The following is a 25,547-nucleotide window of genomic DNA, read 5'->3' on the forward strand; positions in this document are numbered from 1 at the left end:
GTTTTATAAGAATATAATTATCAGAAGAAATTCAGTCCGAAAATCGGTATAGGAACCTAAGTTTAGTCATTGTTTCCGAACGGTCCGTTTTCACTGTTGCACAGCGGTATATGCGGTGGTTTGTGAAGGTAAATTGAATGCCTTGTGTAATACATTAATGCAAACACGTTAGCAAAGATATATCTTTGTTTGTTTAATATTTATTGTTTATTTGATATTTATGATGTCAAATCTTTTGACTTTGACCATATTTTGACGTGTGCAATTTACAGAGAGATGAGGCATAATTAAGCATGCTAGCTACCGTGTTGAAATGGCATGCAGGTGTTAAGTAATCGCGATGGTTTTTTGATTGTAACTTTTAATATTTATAAGGACACTGATGTTGGCTGTGCTAGTTTATTGCTTTCTTAATTTCATTAATGTATTACAATATACTGTACAATGTGACATACATCACTGTTAACTCGGCCCTATTTCATCAGCGTGCTGTTGCAGGGGGCGTAAACCTGAAGCACGCACACATTAAAATCCTGTCAAATAGTGCCTAATTACTAAACTTAAAGTTACGTATCGCGTCTGACTGCGCTAATACTGTCAATACACACAAGGTTTAAATATAAAAACAGTTGCTTATGTCTAAAGTGAAAATTAACAATGGATGCGTGCCTTTATAGACACATGTAGCCTTTCTGTAAAAGAGGCAGTACACTAATTGTACTAAACATGGTGCTTCTTGTCATTAAAGCGACTGTTCACCCAAAAGTTATAATAATAATAAGTCATTTATTTAATCACTTGCTTGCCCAAAACCTGTATTAATTTCTTTCTTTTGCTAAACGCAAAATAATATATTTTGAAGAATGTAGGTAAGCAAACAGTAACAGTACTTTTTAATGTCTGTCTTAGTTAACACACCTGATTCAGATAACCACCTCGTTAGAAGTGAACTCCATGCATGAACTGTGTTCTGATTGACTCCATGAGCAGGGGAAATTCGTTGAAGTTTACTACACTTATGAACATTCATTCTCATATTTGCACTACGCCCAACGCATACAGCCTCTTCACACACAGCTTCAAATGAAAGACATGCTTGCTTCGAACTAATAGTGTATATGTTCCATTTGAAGGTCATTAAAGCGTGCACGCTGTGAATTTAAATTGTATTTATTTACAGATGCATTTATGCAAAGAAATATATGATTTTTTGCCTCATCACCCACCCCTACAAGGAAGAATAGTTGTTTACAAAAGATTTTTTGTCCTTATATCATTATATTCTAAATACATTTTAGTCTGCATGTTAATAATATAAAATAAAAACACACTGACAGTTTTTGTGCTTTTAACAACAATTTGTTTAATTATGTAACTAATTATGTCTTTTGACTTTTTTTTTCTTATGTGAAATGGGGAACCAATGGAGCAGTGTTGAGGTAAGTGAAATTTAAGTAAAAATACAGTTTAAACATTAAGACTGTATTGTGCTTACAAACAGGTACCGTGACAAAGTTTAATAATGATTATATTAAACCAAGAAATGCAGAGGAATTGTGGTGTGTAGCTGCTCGATTTCAGCGAAAATCATAATCACTATTTTGGTCAATATTGTAATCATGATTATTTAAACAATTATGACAGAGTCCAAAAAGAAAAAAGATACAAATTAAAAAAACAGTGCTTTAAAAAAAAATACTGAATACTTTTATGCAAAGTAGTCTAACTATTACAATGTAGATGCTGTTTTATTTATTTACATATAATTACATTTAATTTCTGTAATATTGTTAAACATGCTTTGTTTCTTATTAAAACTACTACTTCATCCTTCATTCAAAAGCAGTGAGTGATTTTTCTTTTTGTATTTTTAAGTATTATTCATATTAAACACAGACAGCAGAAGGAATCTTATGTGTTGCGCTTAACCACACAGACCCATTATACTGTTGCACGCGTATTTTCATTCTCAACTGTTTATGGTCATTTTAGACAGAACTGACAAGCGTTTACATGAATAATCACCAATCGCCTCATTTTGAAATAGTTTTGCGTGTATTTGACCGTTTAGACGTGCACCTTGAGCTTTACTTTACTTTTTTAGACACAGTGCTATTATTTTGAACACAACTGTATAACCTCATATCACACAGGCCTCAGTAGTTCTCAAAGTCTGGTATGAGAACCACTAGTGGTATTCAGGTTCCCTTTAGTGATACACAGAGGAATCACTAAATTAAACAAAGTAATGTTACAACACAATACATTTGAATTTAATCTTTATTTGAGTAGTTTTTTAAATGTAAGTACGGTGTAGTTTTTTTTATTAGGTACAACAGTTTAATTTAATCATCATTCAATTTTTTCAATTTACATGGTTGTAAGCACTGTGCAGTGTTAATGTTCAAAATGTGTATTTACAATGTTAAAATGGCTAACAACATTAAACATTTTTATTAGGAATACTATTTAGGAGTTCTTATTAGTAAAACTGCCTTGTTTTTAACTATGCAGATCTGCAGCTGAGTAATTAGGCCTACTATACTATTTTATATTAGTGTTGGTCATTATGGTGGTACATGGAGAGCCAAATTTTTTCTGAGGTTGTACTTGGTATAAAATCTTTGAGAATCACTGTTGTATATGATAACATTTTAAGCTTTACACTAGGGCTTCACAATATTTCGCATGCAATTGTCATGCATATCTCATCAGTAAAGCCGGTTCTGTGAGTACTAGTAAATCTCCATCACATGCATTCAGATGGCACAGTATTTAAAACACTGAGCCGTAGATCACTGAAAAGCTATGCAATTTTGCGTTCAAAATGAAATGTGATTTATCAAACTGCGATTTTGAACGCGAAGTTGCGTAGCTTTTCAGTGATCTACGGCTCAGTGTTTTAAATACTGTGCCGTCTGAATGCACATGATGGAGATTTACTATTACTCACAGAACCGGCTTTACTGATGAGATACGTATGACAATCACATGTGATTTATTGTGCAGCACTTCTTTACACTACACTACAAGCTTTATGTATATAATACAGGATTTTCATATGCTGTTTTTATTAATTGAAAAGTAATACTATTACTATTGATATAACAAATTATCAATGAATATTGTTAAAATAAATATTATTGAAATTATTATAGTAGTATAGTAGCGAGTGTAATCAATATTTTGTGAAATGAAATGTATCCATTTTTCCTATTCAAAAGACTTTTCAGAACACAAGGTATGATATTAAACCATTGCTTGTATTTTGAAAATACAGGCAATGCAAGAAGCGCATTGTCAGTGTTCCTGTATATCCTAGTGAAGTCTTAGAAAGTATAACATTATATTTGTAAAACTTAAGGTAATGAAACAGTATTATTAAGAGTGGTTTACAATTGTAAAGTGGTATTTCTTAGTTTTTGCTTGTACTATGTATGAATGTTATATATAAAACCATTACAGGCTAGTGAGTAAAATCAAGTGTAGTAATGCATCGTACTAAACTGGTTGGTTTGTGTGTCTTTTTTTTTGTAATTTCAGATGCCACGTGGAAAGGGTTTTCGCCGGTCCCAGGCGGCCAAGAGGAGGAATGCTGAGCGTTACACACTCAGTTCCTTCATGGACTTGGTTGAGGTTATGCCTCCTCTCAAAAAAAAGGCAACTCCCTACAGCTCTGACACACAGAGTGCTGACAAAAATAACCCTGACATAAAGAACCCTGACAAAAGTAACTGTTTGAAAAGCCGTAAGGCTCCTGAAAACGTTTCAAAGTCTGTCACAAGTGTTGCCAAAAGTGTTCCAAAGTCTGCTACAAGTGTTCCAAAGTCTGCTACAAGTGTTGCCAAAAGTGTTCCAAAGTCTGCTACAAGTGTTGCCAAAAGTGTTCCGAAGTCTGCTACAAGTGTTGCCAAAAGTGTTCCGAAGTCTGTCACAAGTGTTGCCACAAGTGTTTCTATGTCTAAGAAAAGCTGGAGTGATGTTGCCAGAACTTTGCTTGTCAATAACTCTAATCCTTTTCCACAGAAAGTCATACAAGGTTCTTTCCATCAGGGTGATGCACGATTTGGTTGGAACAGAAACAGACAGTGTGCGGTGAACTGTCTCACAGCAGTCATGATGGGTGTGCTGAAGGATGTGCTGACGTGGACAACAGAGGATCTGAATGCTGTTCTGTTGCATGGAGATCAGCTGTACACATCAATGCGATTGCAGGGGAAGATCAATGATCAAACAGGGTTTGGACATATTTCTGTTGCAGAACTTCCAAGAGAGCACAAATTTAACAAGACAATATTCAAAATAAAGCATGGAGAATCTTTCTCAGGTGTTATTGGTGTTGATTTCTATGATGAATCATTGCGGGATTTGTCCATGTCTATAGAAGAAGCACTTCAGAGGACTCTGCTTCAGTGTGATGCATGTTTGTTAAACATTAAAGAGTACATTTGTGCAGTCATAAAGACAGGGTCAACATTTGCTATAGTCGATCCCCATTCACGTAATGCTAAAGGAATGCCAGAATGTGATGGCAAAAGCATAGTAGTTTACTGTGATGACATATACATGTTGTTTAATCATGTTGCTAACCTTGCCATGTCACTGAATGCACAGGGAACACATTTTGAAGTGACGTCTGTGAAAGCAACAGTTATTCGTAAGACGTCAACTATGGCGACAAGTGCAAATTCTGGTCAAGAAGACGGTGTGTCACCTGTTTTATCTACAAGCACAGTGGAGGACAGTGAGTGTATTAGAGATTATGGTGTAAAGACTTGTGAAGAGAAAGTAGCAAGTGTCACACTGGTTTCATCTACAAGCAAAGCAGAGCACAGTAAGTGTATTAAAGACCATGGGAAAGACGTATGTGAAGAGAAGGCAAGTGTCACACTGGATTCACCTGCAAGCACAGCAGAGCACAGTAAGCGTATTAAAGACCATGGTAAACGTGTACGTGAGGTGAAAGTTGCAAGTGTCAGACTGGATTCACCAACAAGCACAGCAGAGCACAGTAAGTGTATTAAAAAACATGGTAAACAGACATCTGTAAAAAAACAAGGGGATTCAAGTAAGAAAAGTAAAGTGCAAATAGAGTCAAAAGTTGCACCCGTGAGCAAGGTGCATGATAATTTATTAGTGGATGATGATGTCATTTTTGGAGATACAGTACACACTGAGTTCAGTTTCAATACTTTAACATCTGCAGATCAGGATGCTTTGTGTGCACGTTTACGACTGACCAATGAAAGCGTTGGTGTTCAAGGCACACATTTTTGTTCTTTAGGAGTACCTTGCAAAACAAAGTCTATAAAAGGAGATGGCAATTGCTTGTTTAGATCAATAGCACACGCAGTATGCGGCAATCAAGAGAAACACCTGATAATTAGACGTGCAGTTGTGAAACATCTTGAAGCTAACCGTTCAAAATTCATGAGATACTTAGGAGAAGAGTACAGATCAGTGGAAGATTATTTGACACAGTCTAGAATGTATTTTTCTGGAACGTGGGGCAGTCATGTGGAATTATTTTGTGCAGCAGACCTTTTAAAAATAAATGTAATGACCTTCAACGATGACAGATGGAATGCACACGCCCCTACCGAACAGTCATTTACAGAAAATGCAATCTATTTAAAGCACTGTAATGGAAATCACTTTGAATTTGTTTCATGTGTTAAACACAAAAATCAAGGAAATGTTTGTGCAGAAGCATGTAACATTGAAGTGGATGATCAGAGCACAAGTCGCAATTTGCGAAAAAGGAAGTTAAATGACACAGAAGAGTATTCTAAATGTAAAAGAGAACGTGAGCGATACCAGAACGATTGCACTTTCAGACAGAAAAAAATAAACAGCTTAAAATCAAAATACTGTGAGGACAGTCATTACAGGAATAAAAAGAATGAGACAATTAGAAAGAAATACTGCGAAGACAGTGATTACAGGCAGAAAAAACTTGAAAATCTTCGAGATATATATAAGAAAAATATTAATGTACACCAGTCAAAACGTCAAACATCAAAGAATAAATATAGCAGAAACCCGACCTTTAAAGCAAGTGTATGTGAATATTCAAAGAATAAATATCGCAAAAACCTCACCTTTAAAGCAAATGTACTTGAATACTCTAAAAAGAAATATCATGGTGATGAAAACTTTCGAATGAGTGTAATACAAAAAAGATCAGAAATTTTTGCAAAACAGAGGAACAGACAGAAAGATGTAGATTTCACTATTAATCAATTCCATCTAGAAGTCAGTACAGGTCCAGAATTTGTTTGCAGTGTTTGTCATCGTTTATTGTTCAGAAAACAGGTTATTGAATGTAAAAGAGATTGCTATAAAATCAGAGGTGAAAAAATTACAGATTTGGCTGAAAGATGTATTACAGAAAAGTATTTACATGTATGCAATACTGAATGTGAGAATAGATGCAATTTATCAGGTAATCAAGCTTGTAAATTGTGGATTTGCTTTACATGCCATCGTAAAATACTTGCTGGAAAATTGCCAGAAGAGAGTGCCGCAAACAACATGCATTTGGTGGACATTCCCAGAGAACTGAAAGGTCTAAACTCATTGGAAGAACATCTTATTGCACGCAATATTCCTTTTATGAAGTTGCTTTGTCTTCCTCGTGGAAATCAGAAAGGATGTCATGGCCCGGTTGTGTCTGTTCCTGTTAATATTGCTGATGTCTCAAATATTCTTCCACGTAATGAATGTGATGACCGCATGATAAGAATAAAACTGAAACGAAAATTAACATATAAAGGCCATTATGAATATAAATATGTTAGCACTGATCGTGTCAGACATGCACTGTCTTATTTGGTGAGACATAATAAGTGGTATAATGATGTGGAGTTTAATGAGCAGTGGGTCAACTCTTTGAATGCAGCTGATGATGTAGAGAATGATGCTGATGATTCTGAAACAGAGGGACAAGCTGTAACAGATAAAAATGAAGATGAGAAAGGAGCTGAAGATGACCCAGAGGAAGATATGATATATATTAAAGATCAAAGTGGTCTTTTGTCAGACACATCACTGCAACCTGTTGATCTGGGTTCAGAAATAATTGATCAACATTTTAATGATGTCTTAAATGTAGCACCAGCTGAAGGTAATAGTCCTGTTAGGCTACTATCTGATAAATCCAATGAGGCAAAGTGTTTCCCTGTTCTCTATCCCACTGGTGGTCCGACGTTTCATGATGAAAGACAGGAAAAAATCACATTGTCACGATACCTGAACACAAGAATACTAAATGCAGACGGACGTTTTGCACAGAGCACAGACTTTCTTTTTTATGCACAATATATATCAGAAGTTGATCAAGTTGTATCCAATGTCTCAATTGCACTGAGGAAAGGTTCTGAGAAAAGCTGCCTAAAGATCACACCAGATATGCTAACAAAGTCTGATTCCTTGCAAAGATTACTAAATTATGATGAAGGTTATAAGTTCTTAAGACCAGTAAGAGGAACCCCTCCCTATTGGATGTCTACTCAAAAAGATCTGTTTGCCTTGATTAGACAACTAGGCATACCAACTTTTTTTGCATCTTTTAGTTCTGCTGACCTGAGATGGCCTGAAATGATGAACACTATCATTAAGCAAGAGGGGAAACAAATAAATGTTGATGAGCTTGACTGGTCTGAAAAATGTGGACTCATAAGACGCAATCCTGTCACTGCAGCAAGGATGTTTGACCACAGATGGCATTGTTTTCTAAAAACTGTTATAATGTCACCAGCAAACCCTATTGGCAAGATAAAAGACTACTTTTATCGTGTTGAATTTCAACAACGTGGTTCTCCTCATGTTCACTGTCTGTTTTGGGTGGAAAATGCTCCGAAGCTCAATGATCATGATGCAGACAATGATGCTCTGGTTGCAGACTTTATTGACAGTTACATCACTTGTGAGATACCACCAGAAAATGACACTGTACTTTATGAGACAGTGAACAGTGTTCAGAAACACAGCACAAGACATTCAAAAACGTGCAGGAAGAAAAATACAGTTTGTAGATTTAATTTTCCAAGACCACCATCTAGACGGACCTTCATTACAAGACAAAGAAATACAGATGAGTCGAAAGGCAAGGGTGAAGATACCACAGCTAGTGAAATTATGAAGAAAGTCAAAACCGCTTTAAATTCTGATCTGAATTTTGGTTCGGTGGATGCCTTTTTTTCATCTATTGGGATTAATCAAACTATGTTTGAAAAAGCATACAACGAATGTTCCAAAAAGAAAAGTATTGTCTTGAAAAGAAATCCAAAAGATATTTGGGTAAATCAGTACAACAGAGATTTACTGCGTGCTTGGCAAGGGAATATGGACATTCAGTATGTCACAGATGCTTTTTCTGTAGTGGTCTACATACTTAGTTATATCACAAAAGCAGAACAAGAAATGGGACTTCTGCTTCAACGTGCACAAAATGAAGCAATAAATGGAAATCTTGAAGCTAAAGCATCATTGAAACAGTTGGGAAGTGTCTATCTGCACAACAGAGAAATTTCTGCTCAAGAGGCAGTGTACAGGCTGACAGTCATGCATTTGAAGGAATGTTCCCGTAAAGTACAGTTTATTCCAATAGGACAAAATCCTGTAAAGATGAGTTTACCTTTGCATATTCTTCAAAACAAAGTCGAAAATGAGCAGTCTGGTGATGAAAGCAATTTTTGGATGACAAGTGTCATTGAGAGGTACAAGAACAGACCAGAGAAAGAACCACTAGAACATCTATGTCTTGCCAGTTTTTGTTCTGAATACAGAGTTCTGGCAAAATCAGAGGTTTCCTCACAAAACAAAACAGCAAAAAATGAAATAATTAAACTCAATAACAACAATGGGCATGTAAAACGGAGGACACGGACTGAACCTGCAGTAGTGAGGTATCCCAGGTTTTCTCCCACAAAAGATCCAGAAAAATATTATCATTCATTGTTGCAGCTTTTCTTACCACATTATGATGACTCTGATCTGAAGCCTAGCAAGTATAACACATACGAAGAGTTTTACAGCAGTGGTGTCATAAAAATTGGTTGTGAACTGAAACAAGTCAAATCAATTGTTGATGGCAACAGAGCATTGTTTGAAAAGGAAAGTGATAAAATAGATCAAGCTAAACAGCTTTTGGAGCAAGATATTAATTTAGAAGATGCCTGGGCCCAGATATGTCCTGAAACTGAAAAACAGCGTGATGAATGCATAGAACTGATGAAGGATAAAGTGTTACTTGATGAAGATGACAGTCAAGAACTTATTCCAGATCTTACAGCTAACCCTCAAACTGTGTGTACCATTGAATCGAATCACACTACATTGCCTAGGGATGACGCATTATGTTTGCTAAGGTCGTTAAATGAGGAACAATCTGATGTGTTTTATAAAGTCCGAAAGTGGTGTCTACAGAAAGTACTTGGACAAAATCCTGAACCATTTCGATTATTTCTTACTGGTGGAGCAGGTACAGGAAAAAGTCATCTAATTAAAGCAATACAATATGAATCTTGCAGACTGTTGTCTCAGCTTTCTGAGAATCCTGATGACATTACTGTACTTTTGACCGCTTCCACTGGTGTGGCTAGCTTTGGAATCGGAGGAGGAACTGTACATAATAAATTTGCAATTGGTGCAAATGTCAGACTGCCATATCAACCTCTTAGCGATGAAAAAATAAACTCATTACGCACAAAATTGGGTTCTTTGCAAATTTTGATTGTTGATGAAGTGTCTATGGTTGACCATCGTCTTTTGTCATACATTCATGGAAGACTGCGACAAATTAAACAAACTGGTGACTACTCTCTCTTTGGAAAAGTCAGTATTCTTTGTGTTGGGGATTTCTATCAACTTCCTCCTGTAAAAGGAACTGCTCTCTATGCTGATACAAAAGGAGTGAACCTGTGGGAGAATAACTTTGAAGTTGCTGAATTAACTAAAGTTGTTCGACAACAAGATCCAAGTTTTGCTGAAATGTTAAATCGACTGAGAGTACACAAAAAAGGGGAATGTCTTACCGCTAATGACATTGATATGTTGAAAAAATGTGAAACAGGGGAGAAGAGTAATGATATTCACATATTTGCTACAAATGCTGAAGTGGATAAATATAACATTGAAAGACTACATGAATGTTGCCCAGACGCAATCAGTATACATGCTCAAGATTATGTAAAAAATTCAAAAACTGGACGAATGGAACGTAAAGTTGGATTTCATACTAAAGTTTTCAACTCATCTTTGTCTAAATGTGTTTCCCTGGGTATTGGAGCAAGAGTTATGTTAAAAAAAAATATTGATGTTGCTGATGGTCTTGTGAATGGAGCGTTTGGTACGGTTGTCCACATAAGTGAAAGTCAAAACAATGATGATGATTTCCCATCAGCCATACATGTAGAGTTTGATAATCCAAACGTAGGTAAAATTCAGAGATCTAAAACACGTCAGAGATTTTCCCAAATTTCAACAGTAATAGAAGTACAAGAAGACCATGTTACAAATGATGGTGGTATAAGGCGTCAGTTTCCTCTCAGACTGGCATGGGCATGTACAGTTCACAAAGTGCAAGGACTCACAGTAGATAAAGCAGTTGTATCACTTAAAAAAATCTTTACAGCAGGACAAGCATATGTTGCATTGAGTCGTGTAAGATCTCTCAGTGGATTAATAATTGAGGACTTTAAGGAGTCTGCCATATTTTGTAATGACAAAATAGAGTTGGCTATGAAAGATATGTCAACATTTTTGATGGAAAAGGACAGTTCAGCTGAGTCAGCTGGTAGATTCAAAATAGCACTGCTTAATGTACAAAGTCTGAAAGCTCATTTTCAGGATCTTCTTGCGCATACAGTTCTGATGAATGCTGATTGTATTTGTTTGACCGAAACATGGCTAAATGCTGATGAGAAAGCTCAAGAACCACAAATACCAGAATTTGTGTTTAAGCACAACCCAAGAGCTAAGTGTTATGACAACAGTACAAGTCTTTTTAGTGAATTAAAACATCAGAGAGGAGGTGGAGTTGGAATATATTGTTCTGACCGAATTGAGTGTAATATTTTCACTCCTGAGCACCGGAACTTGGAATATTTATACTTTAAAGTTCCACATGTCAGTCTGACTGGTGTACTTTTGTACAGGCCCAACTCATATAAAGCTGACATGTTTCAACAGCAGCTATTACATGTTATTGAAGAGATGGAAAAGCATCCAGGACAGAAAATAATCATGGGGGACTTTAATGAAGACATTGTTACTTCATCTACAGTCCTTAAATTAATGGAACAACACGGATACAATCAACATGTTCAAAATCCAACCACTGAAAAGGGAACACTAATAGATCATGTTTATTCGAAAGATATGGAAGGCATAAGTGTCAATGTTGTGCAAACTTACTATAGTTTTCATCAGGCAATACTTGTTTCATTGTTGTGATCAAATTTATATATGTTAATGAAGACATTGTTACTTCATCTAAAGTTCTGAAAATTAATAGAACATGGATAGAATCAACATGTTTATAATTCAAGCACAGAAAAGGGAACATTAAAAGATCATGTTTATATGAAAAATATAGAACGCATACGTGTCAATGTTGTGCAAATTACTATAGTTCTCACCAGGTCATACTAATTTCACTGTTGTGATCAAATTTATGTACAAGTATGTGTGTGTGAAGATTCCGCCTGCCATAAAGGGAAGGGGGTGGGTAGGGAGGCAGGACATGATGAGGCGGCTCCCTGGGGAGGGGAGGTTCTGGGGCCTGGGTTGGCTGACACAGGGGTTGATTGGCACAGGTTTTATTTTTAAATCCTTTTAGTTAACATCTTTTGAAGTTCTGAACAACTTAACCAAAGTTGTTATTTTCACTTTATGTGCACATGCTGGGTTTCTTTCATGTAATTGCCATTTCAGGCTCCCTCTCTGGAATAAAATCATGATTAAAACCAAATTAATTAACTTTCATGAAGTAACCATGTTAATATTTTTTTTTAAAGTTATATTCAACAAACAAAATGTTTTCTAACTTCCTAATATATCTTGGCAAAAATGTAAAGGTGTTTTTTTTTAATTCATTCATTATTATAATTATTTTAATTGCATATGTTTGTTTTCTGCTGTGCCAATCAACCCACAGAAATGGATTTTGAGTATGACATATTGCAGAAATTGTTGAATAATATCATGTTAGTAATTGCAAAAAATATTTATAGACATAAATATTCACTTTAACCAAGTCTACACTTAAAGGAAATCGTCATAACTGCACTGCAGCTGTTTAAAAAATTCCAATGACTTATTGTCCATTTTACAATTTTTTTTTACTTTTGTTGTTAAACCATTACAATGGTTCATTTGTTATTTATTTCCATTTCATTCTTAGCAACAAAAGATAAGATAATATGTTATTTTTCTCCCTGTTTGACTGTTTTTTTTTTTTAATTTAATTTTATTTATTTATTTTGTGTTTACTTAAACGTTTTATTTAAACTTGTGTCAGCCAACCCAGGTCTCTTATTTTTTCTGTCTTTTTCTTCTTTTTTTTTTCTTTCTTTTTTTTTTATTACAGCTTGAATTAGCAAGTTTTGGCTATTATGCAAAACCACTCCAAACACTGCTGTTACTTTATAGCATGGCCATAGCTTGACATTTAGATAGTACCAGAGTATCATATTGAGTCTTCAGGTGGTATTCAATCAGTTCTGAATAGATATTCAAAATGCCATCCCACAAGCTAGATGCATGCTGTAAAGTAGTTGCATTTGATGAAAATTTTGTCAGTTTGTAAGTAGAACGACCTGCTGCAGTTTGCTGTTTAGCAAGTGGTTGTTTGAAAAATCTTTTAAAATAAAAGAGCTTATTACATGAATTGACATAAAAACAAAAAACAAATGCATTGTAAATTAGGAATATTATATTATTTTCCTAAATTTGTAGTTCTACTTACAGCACTGTTTTAGTTATCTATGGTGTAACGTCATTATTAATTTTGTGGAGAGCTGATTTTATTTATACTTTTCAGTAAATTATGATTCAAAAAACAAATGTAAGATGCCAGAACTGTAGTGCTATTTTCATATTTATGAAGCAGAAATCTTTCTCCAGATACAAACAAGTCACAAAACCTGGAGTTTATGGAAGACTGAATCTTTGTTCAAAAATATTAGCATCTGATCCTTCACCTGATTAAAGACAAGTGACCATTTCCTGCTCCAAAAAAAGAACATTTCATCTCTTACCATCTGATATGCAACAACACAGAAAAGAAAAAAAAAAATAGTTGGACACTACAAGTTATCCATCACCTTGTATTGACTATCTGATCTTCTATTTGAAAAAAAAAATAACAATCCATCATTTTCCATGTGTTGCACAGCACAGGACAAAGAGCAAAAAGTGGAATTATGCTACTAAATAGAGATTTGATGTGAGTTTACAGTTTTTCTTTTTTTTATTTAATGCTATTTTCCTTTTTTTAATGTTATTTTTTTTTTATTTTTTAAGTAAAAACATAATTATAAAATATTTTGTTTTGTCTCATTGTAGGAACAATGTGAGTGCATTACAAAATAACACAGGATACCGGATACACAGCATACTTCCTTGAGGTCATTTATGGGAGAAACACAACAGGCAGTACTACCAAAAGGAACCATGTTTTTCAGTTTGTATTTCAATGTGGACACAATGTATGTTCAATGAAAAAATGTATATGCCATTTCTTTCTTATATCTACATAACAGTTACACCCATTTGGTGTGGTTTTGCATAATAGCCAAAGCTCAAGTGTAGGACTGAAAACTTGCTGGTTCAAGCTTAAACCGGGTCAACAAAGCCAATGGGCATTACCATTATTATTTTGTCTGTCATTTTCTGTTTCTGTTTTTTAGAATTCTATTTTAAAGTTAATTTGGTTCAATTTTGTTTCATTTGCTCAAACTTTTCCCTGGTTACTTATGTGTTCTCATTTGTTTTCATCGTTAGTAATTATGTTAACTTGTGTTTAGTTTACTTAATCTTTATCTGTGTATTTTAACTCCTTAGTTTGTTTATTGATTGTCTATTGGCTATTGATTGTCTCAGTTTGCTAACTGTTTAGTTGTGTTTAATTTTAATTGCCATTGGCAACCTTGGCTACTTTGGTTTCCTTGGCTCTACTGTGGCCTGTCATGCCTCTACTTCACCGGGGTCCCTCATACTTCTGACTCCACCGTGGTCTGTCATCCCCTGGGTCCACGATACACTTCCAGGCCTATGGCTATTCTTGCAGCCTTAGATCCTTAAGTTCCACTGGCATCCTTTATTCCTATTGCTCCATCATCATCTTCATTCCCATTGACTCCATGTTGGTCTGAAAATTTTCTGGATCCACCTGTGGTTCAGCAGCATCAACCTTGTTCCCCAGTCCTCTGTTTCCATCCTAGTGTCCAGCCTTCCTGACTCTGACTTGGTTTTCCATCTTCCTGGCTTCACCATGGGACCTCATCTATTTGGCTTCATTAAGGTATCTAACTCTCTCATTCTTACTGAACAACAACAGCAAAAACAAAACTTCACATGAGTGTTTTATTATTTATACATTTTGTTTAAATGCTATAGAAATTTACATGTTTATATGCATTTTATCTGTTTCTATTCTTAACATTGCATAAAACTTCAATAAATCATAATTTTTTATTGTGTTGTAGGGCTATGATGAAACTACATATCATCTGTCAGCGCATGACACTCCAATCTTTTGGCTGCAGTGGGGTCCTACATCCCTTCACCTGAATCATTTTCATTATTTCCATTGGTCCCACCTCATTTACAGATCTTCCATCTCCACTTTGTCACTGCAGTCCAACAGAAACACTTTAATTATCTATGCTTATTGCACAGTTTTGATCTCAGCATTCCTGGCTTTGACTTATTCTCCATCCTTGGATGCAACATGAATAACCAACTGTCTAGCTTCATCAAGGCATCCTTCTCTGCCAATCTTACTGAACAAAAACATCTTCACAGAGACTCAACGTAAACATATTTGCTTAATATAAATGCTGTTTTCCATGTGTTTTATATACGCATGTTATTTATTATAATGTGTTTGAACCTTGCATAAAACTACAATTAGCAACAATGCTTTGTTTTATTGTGTTGCAGGAGTTTTAGGACTCTACACATCATCTATAATCTTCTAGTTTAAAACAACTATGCATATACTTTCCAATTCTTCAGCTCCACAGGGGCCTTTTCTCTAGCTCTGCCATCTTCATCACTCTCACTGGCTACATCTCAGTCTGGACATCTTCATTCTTCAGAAATGATGTGAGAGAATTTACTATTTATAAGTAGTGTATGATTTATTACTGTTCATAACAATGCATAAAACTACAATAAAGAAAAATGTTTTATGTTTTACGACTATAAGAACATTACTCACAATTAAAAATTTTTACTTTAAAATAAATGACTCCTCCTATATCTTTCAATCATTTGGCTCCAATGTATCCCTCCAGCTCCAGCATCTTCATCACTCCCACTGGCTGTACCTCGATCTGCAGATCTTCTACCTCTACCGTGGTCCTCCAGTTCTGCAGTATTACCCTGGTTGTCCAGCTCTCTGGTTCCATCTGTCTTGATATTTAGCGTTCCTGATTCTGCCTTGGCCTTCTACTTGGTCTGTACAGCCTAAGTCTCCACTGCTCCAGCTCCATCAAGGATTCTCACTATGCTATTTCTGCTGTGACACCCTCCATTAGTTTTACAGTGGTCTCTTCCTCCACTGCACACCCATGGCCTCTTTTTCACCAGTTTTGCAGTGGTTTCTCTTTGTTTCACCCGCACCGTAGTATCTTATCTTATCACACTGGATGTAATGATGGTGCATTTAAGTATCAAGAACTATCTTTTGGAAAGGCAAGTACTTTCATGTTCTGTTTTTGCTCTAGGACTGTTATTTTGATTCATTTTTTAAAAAATGTTTTTGATTTTATACTTATATTTAGTTTGTTTTCTGAGGTGTCTATATATATGTTTAATTTACTAATATCTGTTACACATTATTTTGGGTTGTGTATAGTGCATGTGTTATTATTAATATGTGTTTATTATATATTTCCTAAAGCTTTCTTAAGGTACTTTGCTTTGTTTTTGGTTTCTTTTGTCTGTGCTTTCAATAATCTTCTATGTATTGGATTTATAAATGTATTGTTTAGTATGCCTCTTGTTTCCTTGCTAGTTTAGATGTAACAATATCCTGAGAAAAGCACTTAAGCTGGGGTAGATATAGGTGTTTTTATCTGAAAGTTTATAATATTAAATAGTTTTACTTTAAAACTGTCAGTCTACTTATAATGTGCATTTTTAAAAATGCATTTATTTAGTTTTTGAAGGCACATTGTACTTCAAATTATCAGAAGTTGTAGATCAAATTAACCATTGTATGCCACTATAAAGTGATAATAAAAATACATGCATGTTTATTATTATTCTGATTTAATTAATTAAAACTGTTGTTAAATAAAGAAATACTTCATATTGTCAATAATTGCTCCGGTTGTGTCTGTGTTTGTTTACTTTTCACTGATGTGTCTGCACAATTGGTTGGATTAAATTATGGGATAATATACTTGACCATACATTACGTCCTTTCTTCAATCTAAAAATGATGTCGTTTTTTTTGTTTCGTTTTTTAAGTTGTTTGATTTTTACTACTGTTTTCATCTGTAACTTTTTCATCTGCATTAGTTCCTAGTTATATAGGCTTCTTAATAAGTATGAACTAGACAGGAATCTAGCTCCGTTAGGTTGCGATCACACACTATTCACTAACGCAGCGATATACGCCAGCAATACTCTGCGACCTGAACGAAAAAGTCCGGGGCTTCGCCTCTGGCTGCAGCTGTGTGCATGCAGAGTGGTCAGAGTAATTCTGTTTATATTGCAGGACGATTGAAATAACGAATGGCCTTATTAGCTGAATAAATTACGAAACCGTTATATTTTATAAAACATCATAGACGAAATAGTATGAGCTTACAGGGCCATCTCCAGAGCTTACAGGCTGGAAACAATGATACACTCAAACGTTTGTGATGAAAATGAGTGAAAAGTAAAGACATTTAAACTTTCATTATTTAATAAATGCTTTAACAAATTTAAAATATATATAATTAAAAATTAAAAATAATAAATTAAAAAATATATAATTTAAAACATAACTTTCTATTTATTGAACAGTCCGGAAAAATAAAATTTATCACAGCACAATTGTTTTCAACTAAGATAATAATCAAAACTCTTTCTTGAACATCAATATATTGTAATTGTTTCTGAAAGATCATGTGACACTGAAAAACAGAGCAATTATGCAATGCATCACAGCAGTAACTTAAATTTTACAATATACATTTTACAATATTGCCAATTTTACTTTATTTTAATTAAATAAATGCAACCTTCATAAGCAGAAGACAGTTTCAAAATTAATAGTTAATAATTAATAATTGCAATTTTCAAAGGTTTTGACAGGTGCTTTATTAACAACAATTCTAATAGTACTTTTATATGATATACTTTTATATTAGGTATTCATGATATATTTATTAATTATTTATTAATTTATTATTATTTATTCTTATGATGACATGCTGCTTTTTCCTATTAATAATAAGTGCTGGGGACATGGCTTGGGTATTACTTTGTTGTGTAACTTTGGTGTAGTAAGATTTTCTTGCTTCTAGGTGATCACATGCCTGCTTTTTATTTAAACAAAAAGTCTGAATGGCAATACTATAATGCATTCACAATATAGAACACTAATGCCTACACATATATACAAACATTTTTGAACAGTAAGATTTGTAAAAAAAAATCAAAGAATTCTCTTCTGTTCTCCAAGACTGCATTTATTTAATCCAAACTTCAGCAAAACCAGTATAATTGTGATATATATATATTTACTATTTAAAATAGCGGCTTTATATGTGAATATATTTTAAAATGTAATTTATTGCTGTAGTGTACTTCAGTACAAAAAAAAAAAATGCTAAACTGCACAAGGTGTACATAGTGTGTGTTCACTACTGTGTGAATGCAATTCAGTAAGTGAAATGCACACCACAAATTCATAGTATGGGACATGACACTTAGCCACAAGTCCTGTTCTGTTCTATAAAATATAGCATTTTATATCATAAAACTCTATATTCTAGTCAGTGGCAATTTCATGTTTTGTTCAGTCGTCATTATGTCAAAGCTTTGCACAGATAAAGCCTCAGAGTGATTTGGGCACTATGCCTAAAATTTGTAGTGGTGCTGAAAACAATTTCATCTATCAACACAAAATCCATAACTCTTAGGCAGCATGGTCTGGAGATGATCAGAGTCAAATTTGGTGTAAATTGAACTAACGGTCTAGGAGGAGTTCGAAAAAGTAGGTTTTCTACATTAATCAAAAAAGCTGACAGGAAGTTCAGCCAATTATGGCAAAATAGGTATTGATGTTTTTTGCATGATCCTGGGAATCCAGCAAAACCAGTTTTATTACAATAAGCTAATGCTAAGTAAAGTTATAAGCATTTTTGGAAATGTCATTATTTATGTTTAATTAATGGATTATTACTCTTGACCAATAGGTGGCGCTTTTACCAAATTAATGTGGTGTGTTTAGTGTGAGGTGACAAAGGCACACACAAAGTTTGGTGTCTTTATGTCACAGCTTTGCAGAGATAAAGCCTCAGAGTCATTTTGGCATCAAGCCTAAAATTTATAGAGGCGCTGTACGAAAACGGTTTCATCTATCAACATGAAATCCATAACTTTTTGTCAGCACAGTCTGAAGATGATCTGACTCGATTTTGGTGAAAATCGGACGAACAGTCTAGGACTAGTTCGAAAAAGTAGGTTTTCAATATAAATCAAAATGGCGGACAGGACGTTTGGCCAACTGTGGCATAATTGGTATCTATGTTTTCGGCATGACCCAAGGAATATTTTGAGACCAGTTTCATTATAATAGGCTAATGCTATCTACAGTTATAAGCATTTTTGATCATTTTAAAACTAATGGTTAATGAATGCTTCATTACTCTTGAACAATAGGCGGCGCTGCTACCAAATTGATGTGGTGTCATCAGTGTGAGGTGGTAATACATCATACCAAATTCGGTGCAAATATCTCAAAGCTTTGCAGAGATACAGCTTCAAATGCGCTTTGGCATCTTTATAGTAAATTCGTTGATGGGTTAAATGAAAACGGTTCCGAATATCGACACGAAATCCATAACTTTTTGTCAGCATGGTCTGAAGATGATCCGAGTCAAATTTGGTGAAAATCCGACTAACGGTCTAGGAGGAGTTCGAAAAAGTAGGTTTTCTACATTCATCAAAATGGCGAACAGGAAGTTAGGCCAATTTTGGCAAAATTGGTATCAATGTACTCGGCCTAACCCAAGGAACATTTTGAGATCACTTTTATTACAATAAGCCATTTTTTTATGAAGTTCTTAGCATTTTTCGAAATTTCGTTATAACTTTTGATCACAAGGTGGCGCTGGCCCCAAAATTTTTATGTACATTCAGGGCATGGTGCCGAACATTTTTGTAATTATTGTCGAAACGATACGCTAATCCGTTCTCAAGATACAGCATTTTAAAGCTAAATTCAAAATGGCCGACACCCAAAATGGCTGACATGGGAAAATTGGATACGGTTCGACTCGGCATGCTCCTCCGAATCTAACGGGATGAGTTTAGAGATTTTTGGCCAAATCACTAAGAATTTATAAGCATAAATAGCCAACTTTCATATCTTCTGACCACTAGGTGGCACTGTGACGAAACACCGCAGGTAGCCTCAGGTCATGCTTGTTATAACACTCACCAAGTTCAGTCTCAATATTCCAAAGCGTTGCAGAGATATGGCCTCACTTCCATTTTTGAACGCTTTTCGTAGAATTAATTAACGCGTTATTCGAGAACGGTTTGTCCAATCAACTTGAATTCCATAACTTTTTGCCTGCATGGTCTGAAGATGATCTGAGCCAATTTTGGTGAAAATCAGACAAACCGTCTAGGACGAGTTCGAAAAAGTAGGTTTTACAAACAATAAATTATAGAAAAAAAACTAAACCTTACGATTTTTGAAATTTGGTGTTCATTCGACTCGGCATGACCCAAGGATTCTGAGAAAAAATACTTTAGATTTTATGGCTTATGGTTCAAACGTTATCAGCAAAAAGAAAGTGAAACTTTGGAGAAGTGGTGGCGCTAGAGAGTTTGAGTTAGAGATTCCAAATTGGCTATGCTGACATTTCAGACTGTCCTCTAACAGTATGCAAATTTATACAACTTTCCCGCCATCGGTTCTATGGGTTGCCATAGACTTGCGGCGGAAGAAGAATAATAATAATAATAAGAATTCTAACGGATACAATAGGTGCCTACGCACCTTCGGTGCTTGGCCCCTAATAATAAGAATTCTAACGGTTTCAATAGGTGCCTTCGCACCTTCGGTGCTTGGCCCCTAATAAATATAGCTGCAAGCAGCAATTACGGGGCCAAGCACTCAAAGCGGAAAATGAGGAGCTAAGGATGGCAGGAACAGCAGACCAACTGCAACAATAAGTAAAAAGAAGCCATTTTAGGATGATTTTAGTCAAAACGACAGAAAAGTGATGTAGAACGCCTACTGATATGATTTAATGGCTTATTAGGTTTGACCAACAGGTGGCGCTGTTATCAAATCGATGTGGTGTGTTTAGTGTGAGATGACAAACGTTCACACAAAGTTTGGTGTCATTATGTAAAAGTTTTCCAAAGATATAGCCTTAGAGTCATTTTCACATCAAGCCTAAAATTTATAGAGGCGCTGTACGAAAACGGTTTCAAATATCAACATGAAATCCATAACTTTTTGTCAGCACAGTCTGAAGATGATCTGACTCGAATTTGGTGAAAATCGGACAAAACGGTCTAGGACCAGTTCGAAAAAGTAGGTTTTCAACATAATTCAAAATGGCGGACAGGGAGTTTGGCCAACTGTTGCATAATTGGTATCTATGTTGTCGGCATGACCCAAGGAATATTTTGAGACCAGTTTCATTACAATAGGCTAATGCTATCTACAGTTATTAGCATTTTTGTTCATTTTAAAACTAATAGTTAATGAATGCTTCATTACTCTTGACCAATAGGTGGCGCTGCTACCAAATTGATGTGGTGTCATCAGTGTGGGGTGTTAATGCCACATACCAAATTTGGTGGAAATATCTCAAAGCTTTGCAGAGATACAGCTTCCGATGCGCTTTGGCATCTTACCTGCAAATTCATTGATGCGTTAAATGAAAACGGTTTCGAATATCGACACGAAATCCATAACTTTTTGTCAGCATGGTCTGAAGATGATCCGAGTCAAATTTGGTGAAAATCCGACTAACGGTCTAGGAGGAGTTCGAAAAAGTAGGTTTTCTACATTCATCAAAATGGCGAACAGGAAGTTAGGCCAATTTTGGCATAATTGGTATCAATGTTCTCGGCCTGACCCAAGGAATATTTTGAGATCACTTTTATTACAATAAGCCATTTTTTTCAGAAGTTATTAGCATTTTTCGAAATTTCGTTATAACTTTTGACCACAAGGTGGCGCTGGCCCCAAAATTGGTATGTACATTCAGGGCATGGTGCCGAACATTTTTGTAATTATTGTCGAAACGATACGTTAATCCGTTCTCAAGATACAGCATTTTAAATCTAAATTCAAAATGGCCGACACCCAAAATGGCTGACATGGGAAAATTGGATATGGGTCGACTCGGCATGCTCCACCGAATCTAACAAGACTAGTTTTGAGATTTTTGGTCAAACCACTGAGAAGTTATAAGCAAAAATATCCATTTTTCATAACTCCTGACCACTAGGTGGCACTGTGACGAAACACTGCAGGTAGCCTCAGGACATGATTGTTACAACACACACCAAGTTTGGTCTCAATATTCCAAAGCGTTGCGGAGATATGGCCTCACTTCCATTTTTGAACGCTTTTCGTAGAATTAATTAGCGCGTTATTCGAGAACAGTTTGTCCAATCAACTTGAATTCCATAACTTTTTGCCTTCATGGTCTGAAGATGATCTGAGCCAATTTTGGTGTAAATCAGACAAACCGTCTAGGACGAGTTCGAAAAGGTAGGTTTTACAAACAAATAATTTTAGAAAAAAAACTAAACCTTACGATTTTTGAAATTTGGTGTTCATTCGACTCGGCATGACCCAAGGATTCAGAGAAAATTGGAATTTTGATTTTGTGGCTTACGGTTCAAAAGTTATTAGCAAAAAGAAAGTGAAAGTTTGGACAAGTGGTGGCGCTAGAGAGTTTGAGTTAGAGACTCCAAACTTGCTATGGTTAATGTTGGGACTGTCCTATATCAGTGTGCCAAATTATACAACTTTCCCGCAAGCGGTTCTATGGGCTGCCATAGACTTGCGGCGGAATAATAATAATAATAAATATAGCTGCAAGCAGCAATTACGGGGCCAAGCACTCAAAGCGGAAAATGAGGAGCTAAGGATGGCAGGAACAGCAGACCAACTGCAACAATAAGTAAAAAGAAGCCATTTTAGGATGATTTTAGTCAAAACGACAGAAAAGTGATGTAGAACGCCTACTGATATGATTTAATGGCTTATTACCTTTGACCAACAGGTGGCGCTGTTAATAGATCGATGTGGTGTGTTTAGTGTGAGGTGACAAACGTACACACAAAGTTTGGTGTCATTATGTCAAAATTTTCCAAAGATATAGCCTTAGAGTCATTTTCACATCAAGCCTAAAATTTGTAGAGGCGCTGTACGAAAACGGTTTCATCTATCATCATGAAATCCATAACTTTTTGTCAGCACAGTCTGAAGATGATCTGACTCGATTTTGGTGAAAATCGGACGAACGGTCTAGGACTAGTTCGAAAAAGTAGGTTTTCAACATAAATCAAAATGGCGGACAGGGAGTTTGGCCAACTGTTTCATAATTGGTATCTATGTTGTCGGCATGACCCAAGGAATATTTTGAGACCAGTTTCATTACAATAGGCTCATGCTATCTACAGTTACTAGCATTTTTGTTCATTTTAAAACTTATAGTTAATGAATGCTTCATTACTCTTGACCAATAGGTGGCGCTGCTACCAAATTGATGTGGTGTCATCAGTGTGAGGTGTTAATGCCACATACCAAATTTGGTGCAAATATCTCAAAGCTTTGCAGAGATACAGCTTCCGATGCGCTTTGGCATCTTACCTGCAAATTCGTTGATGCGCTAAATGAAAACGGTTTCGAATATCGACACGAAATCCATAACTTTTGTCAGCATGGTCTGAAGATGATCCGAGTCAAATTTGGTGAAAATCTGACTAACGGTCTAGGAGGAGTTCGAAAAAGTAGGTTTTCTACATTAATCAAAATGGCGAACAGGAAGTTAGGCCAATTTTGGCATAATTGGTATCAATGTTCTCGGCCTGACCCAAGGAATATTTTGAGATCACTTTTATTACAATAAGCCATTTTTTTCAGAAGTTATTAGCATTTTTCTAAATTTCGTTATAACTTTTGACCACAAGGTGGCGCTGGCCCCAAAATTGGTATGTACAATCAGGGCATGGTGCCGAACATTTTTGTAATTATTGTCGAAACGATACGTTAATCCGTTCTCAAGATACAGCATTTTAAAGCTAAATTCAAAATGGCCGACACCCAAAATGGCTGACATGGGAAAATTGGATATGGTTCGACTCGGCATGATCCTCCGAATCTAATAAGACCACTTTTGAGATTTTTGGTCAAACCACTGAGAAGTTATAAGCAAAAATAGCCATTTTTCATATCTCCTGACCACTAGGAGTCACTGTGACGAAACACTGCAGGTAGCCTCAGGACATGCTTGTTACAACACACACCAAGTTTGGTCTCAATAAAACAAACCGTTGCGGAGATATGGCCTCACATCCGTTTTTGCGCACTTTTCGTAGAATTAATTAGCGCGTTATTCGAGAACGGTTTGTCCAATCAACTTGAATTCCATAACTTTTTGCCTGCATGGTCTGAAGATGATCTGACTCAATTTTGGTGAAAATCAGACAAACCGTCTAGGACGAGTTCCAAAAAGTAGGTTTTATAAACAAAAAATTATAGAAAAAAAACTAAACCTTAGGATTTTTGAAATTTGGTGTTCATTCGACTCGGCATGACCCAAGGATTCAGGGAAAATTGGAATTTTGATTTTATGGCTTACGGTTCAAAAGTTATTAGCAAAAAGAAAGTGAAAGTTTGGACAAGTGGTGGCGCTAGAGAGTTTGAATTAGAGACTCCAAACTTGCTATGGTTAATGTTGAGTCGGCCCTCTATCAGTGTGCCAAATTATACAACTTTCCCGCAAGCGGTTCTATGGGCTGCCATAGACTTGCGGCGGAAGAATAATAATAATAAATATAGCTGCAAGCAGCAATTACGGGGCCAAGCACTCAAAGCGGAAAATGAGGAGCTAAGGATGGCAGGAACAGCAGACCAACTGCAACAATAAGTACAAAGAAGCCATTTTAGGATGATTTTAGTCAAAACGACAGAAAAATGATGTAGAACGACTACTGATGTGATTTAATGGCTTATTAGGTTTGACCAACAGGTGGCGCTGTTATCAAATCGATGTGGTGTGTTTAGTGTGAGATGACAAACGTTCACACAAAGTTTGGTGTCATTATGTCAAAGTTTTCTAAAGATATAGCCTTAGAGTCATTTTCACATCAAGCCTAAAATTTGTAGAGCCGCTGTACGAAAACGGTTTCAACTATCAACATGAAATCCATAAATTTTTGTCAGCACAGTCTGAAGATGATCTGACTCGATTTTGGTGAAAATCGGACAAACGGTCTAGGACTAGTTCGAAAAAGTAGGTTTTCAACATAAATCAAAATGGCGGACAGGGAGTTTGGCCAACTGTTGCATAATTGATATCTATGTTGTCAGCATGACCCAAGGAATATTTTGAGACCAGTTTCATTACAATAGGCTAATGCTATCTACAGTTATTAGCATTTTTGTTCATTTTAAAACTAATGGTTAATGAATGCTTCATTACTCTTGACCAATAGGTGGCGCTGCTACCAAATTGATGTGGTGTAATCAGTGTGAGGTGGTAATGCCACATACCAAATTTGGTGCAAATATCTCAAAGCTTTGCAGAGATACAGCCTCCGATGCGCTTTGGCATCTTACCTGCAAATTCGTTGATGCGTTAAATGAAAACGGTTTCGAATATCGACACGAAATCCATAACTTTTTGTCAGCATGGTCTGAAGATGATCCGATTCAAATTTGGTGAAAATCCGACTAACAGTCTAGGAGGAGTTCGAAAAAGTAGGTTTTCTACATTCATCAAAATGGCGAACAGGAAGTTAGGCCAATTTTGGCATAATTGGTATCAATGTTCTCGGCCAGACCCAAGGAATATTTTGAGATCACTTTTATTACATTAAGCCATTTTTTTCAGAAG

The 25,547-nt window shown here is 35.7% G+C and overlaps 1 protein-coding gene across 1 annotated transcript; it reads left to right on the forward strand.

Moving 5' to 3' along the window:
• Nucleotides 1-1,412: 1,412 nt before the first annotated feature.
• Nucleotides 1,413-15,647, forward strand: LOC141312705 (uncharacterized). The gene is made up of 7 exons (XM_073832591.1): nt 1,413-1,439; nt 3,544-5,011; nt 6,254-10,798; nt 11,702-11,819; nt 14,407-14,527; nt 15,244-15,333; nt 15,525-15,647. Exons 1-7 carry the CDS (start codon nt 1,413-1,415, stop codon nt 15,645-15,647), a joined length of 6,492 nt encoding a protein of 2,163 aa, XP_073688692.1.
• The last annotated feature ends 9,900 nt before the right edge of the window (nt 15,648-25,547 follow it).

This window comes from Garra rufa, unplaced genomic scaffold (assembly GCF_049309525.1).
Source record: "Garra rufa unplaced genomic scaffold, GarRuf1.0 hap1_unplaced_004, whole genome shotgun sequence".
Lineage (NCBI taxonomy): Eukaryota > Metazoa > Chordata > Actinopteri > Cypriniformes > Cyprinidae > Garra > Garra rufa.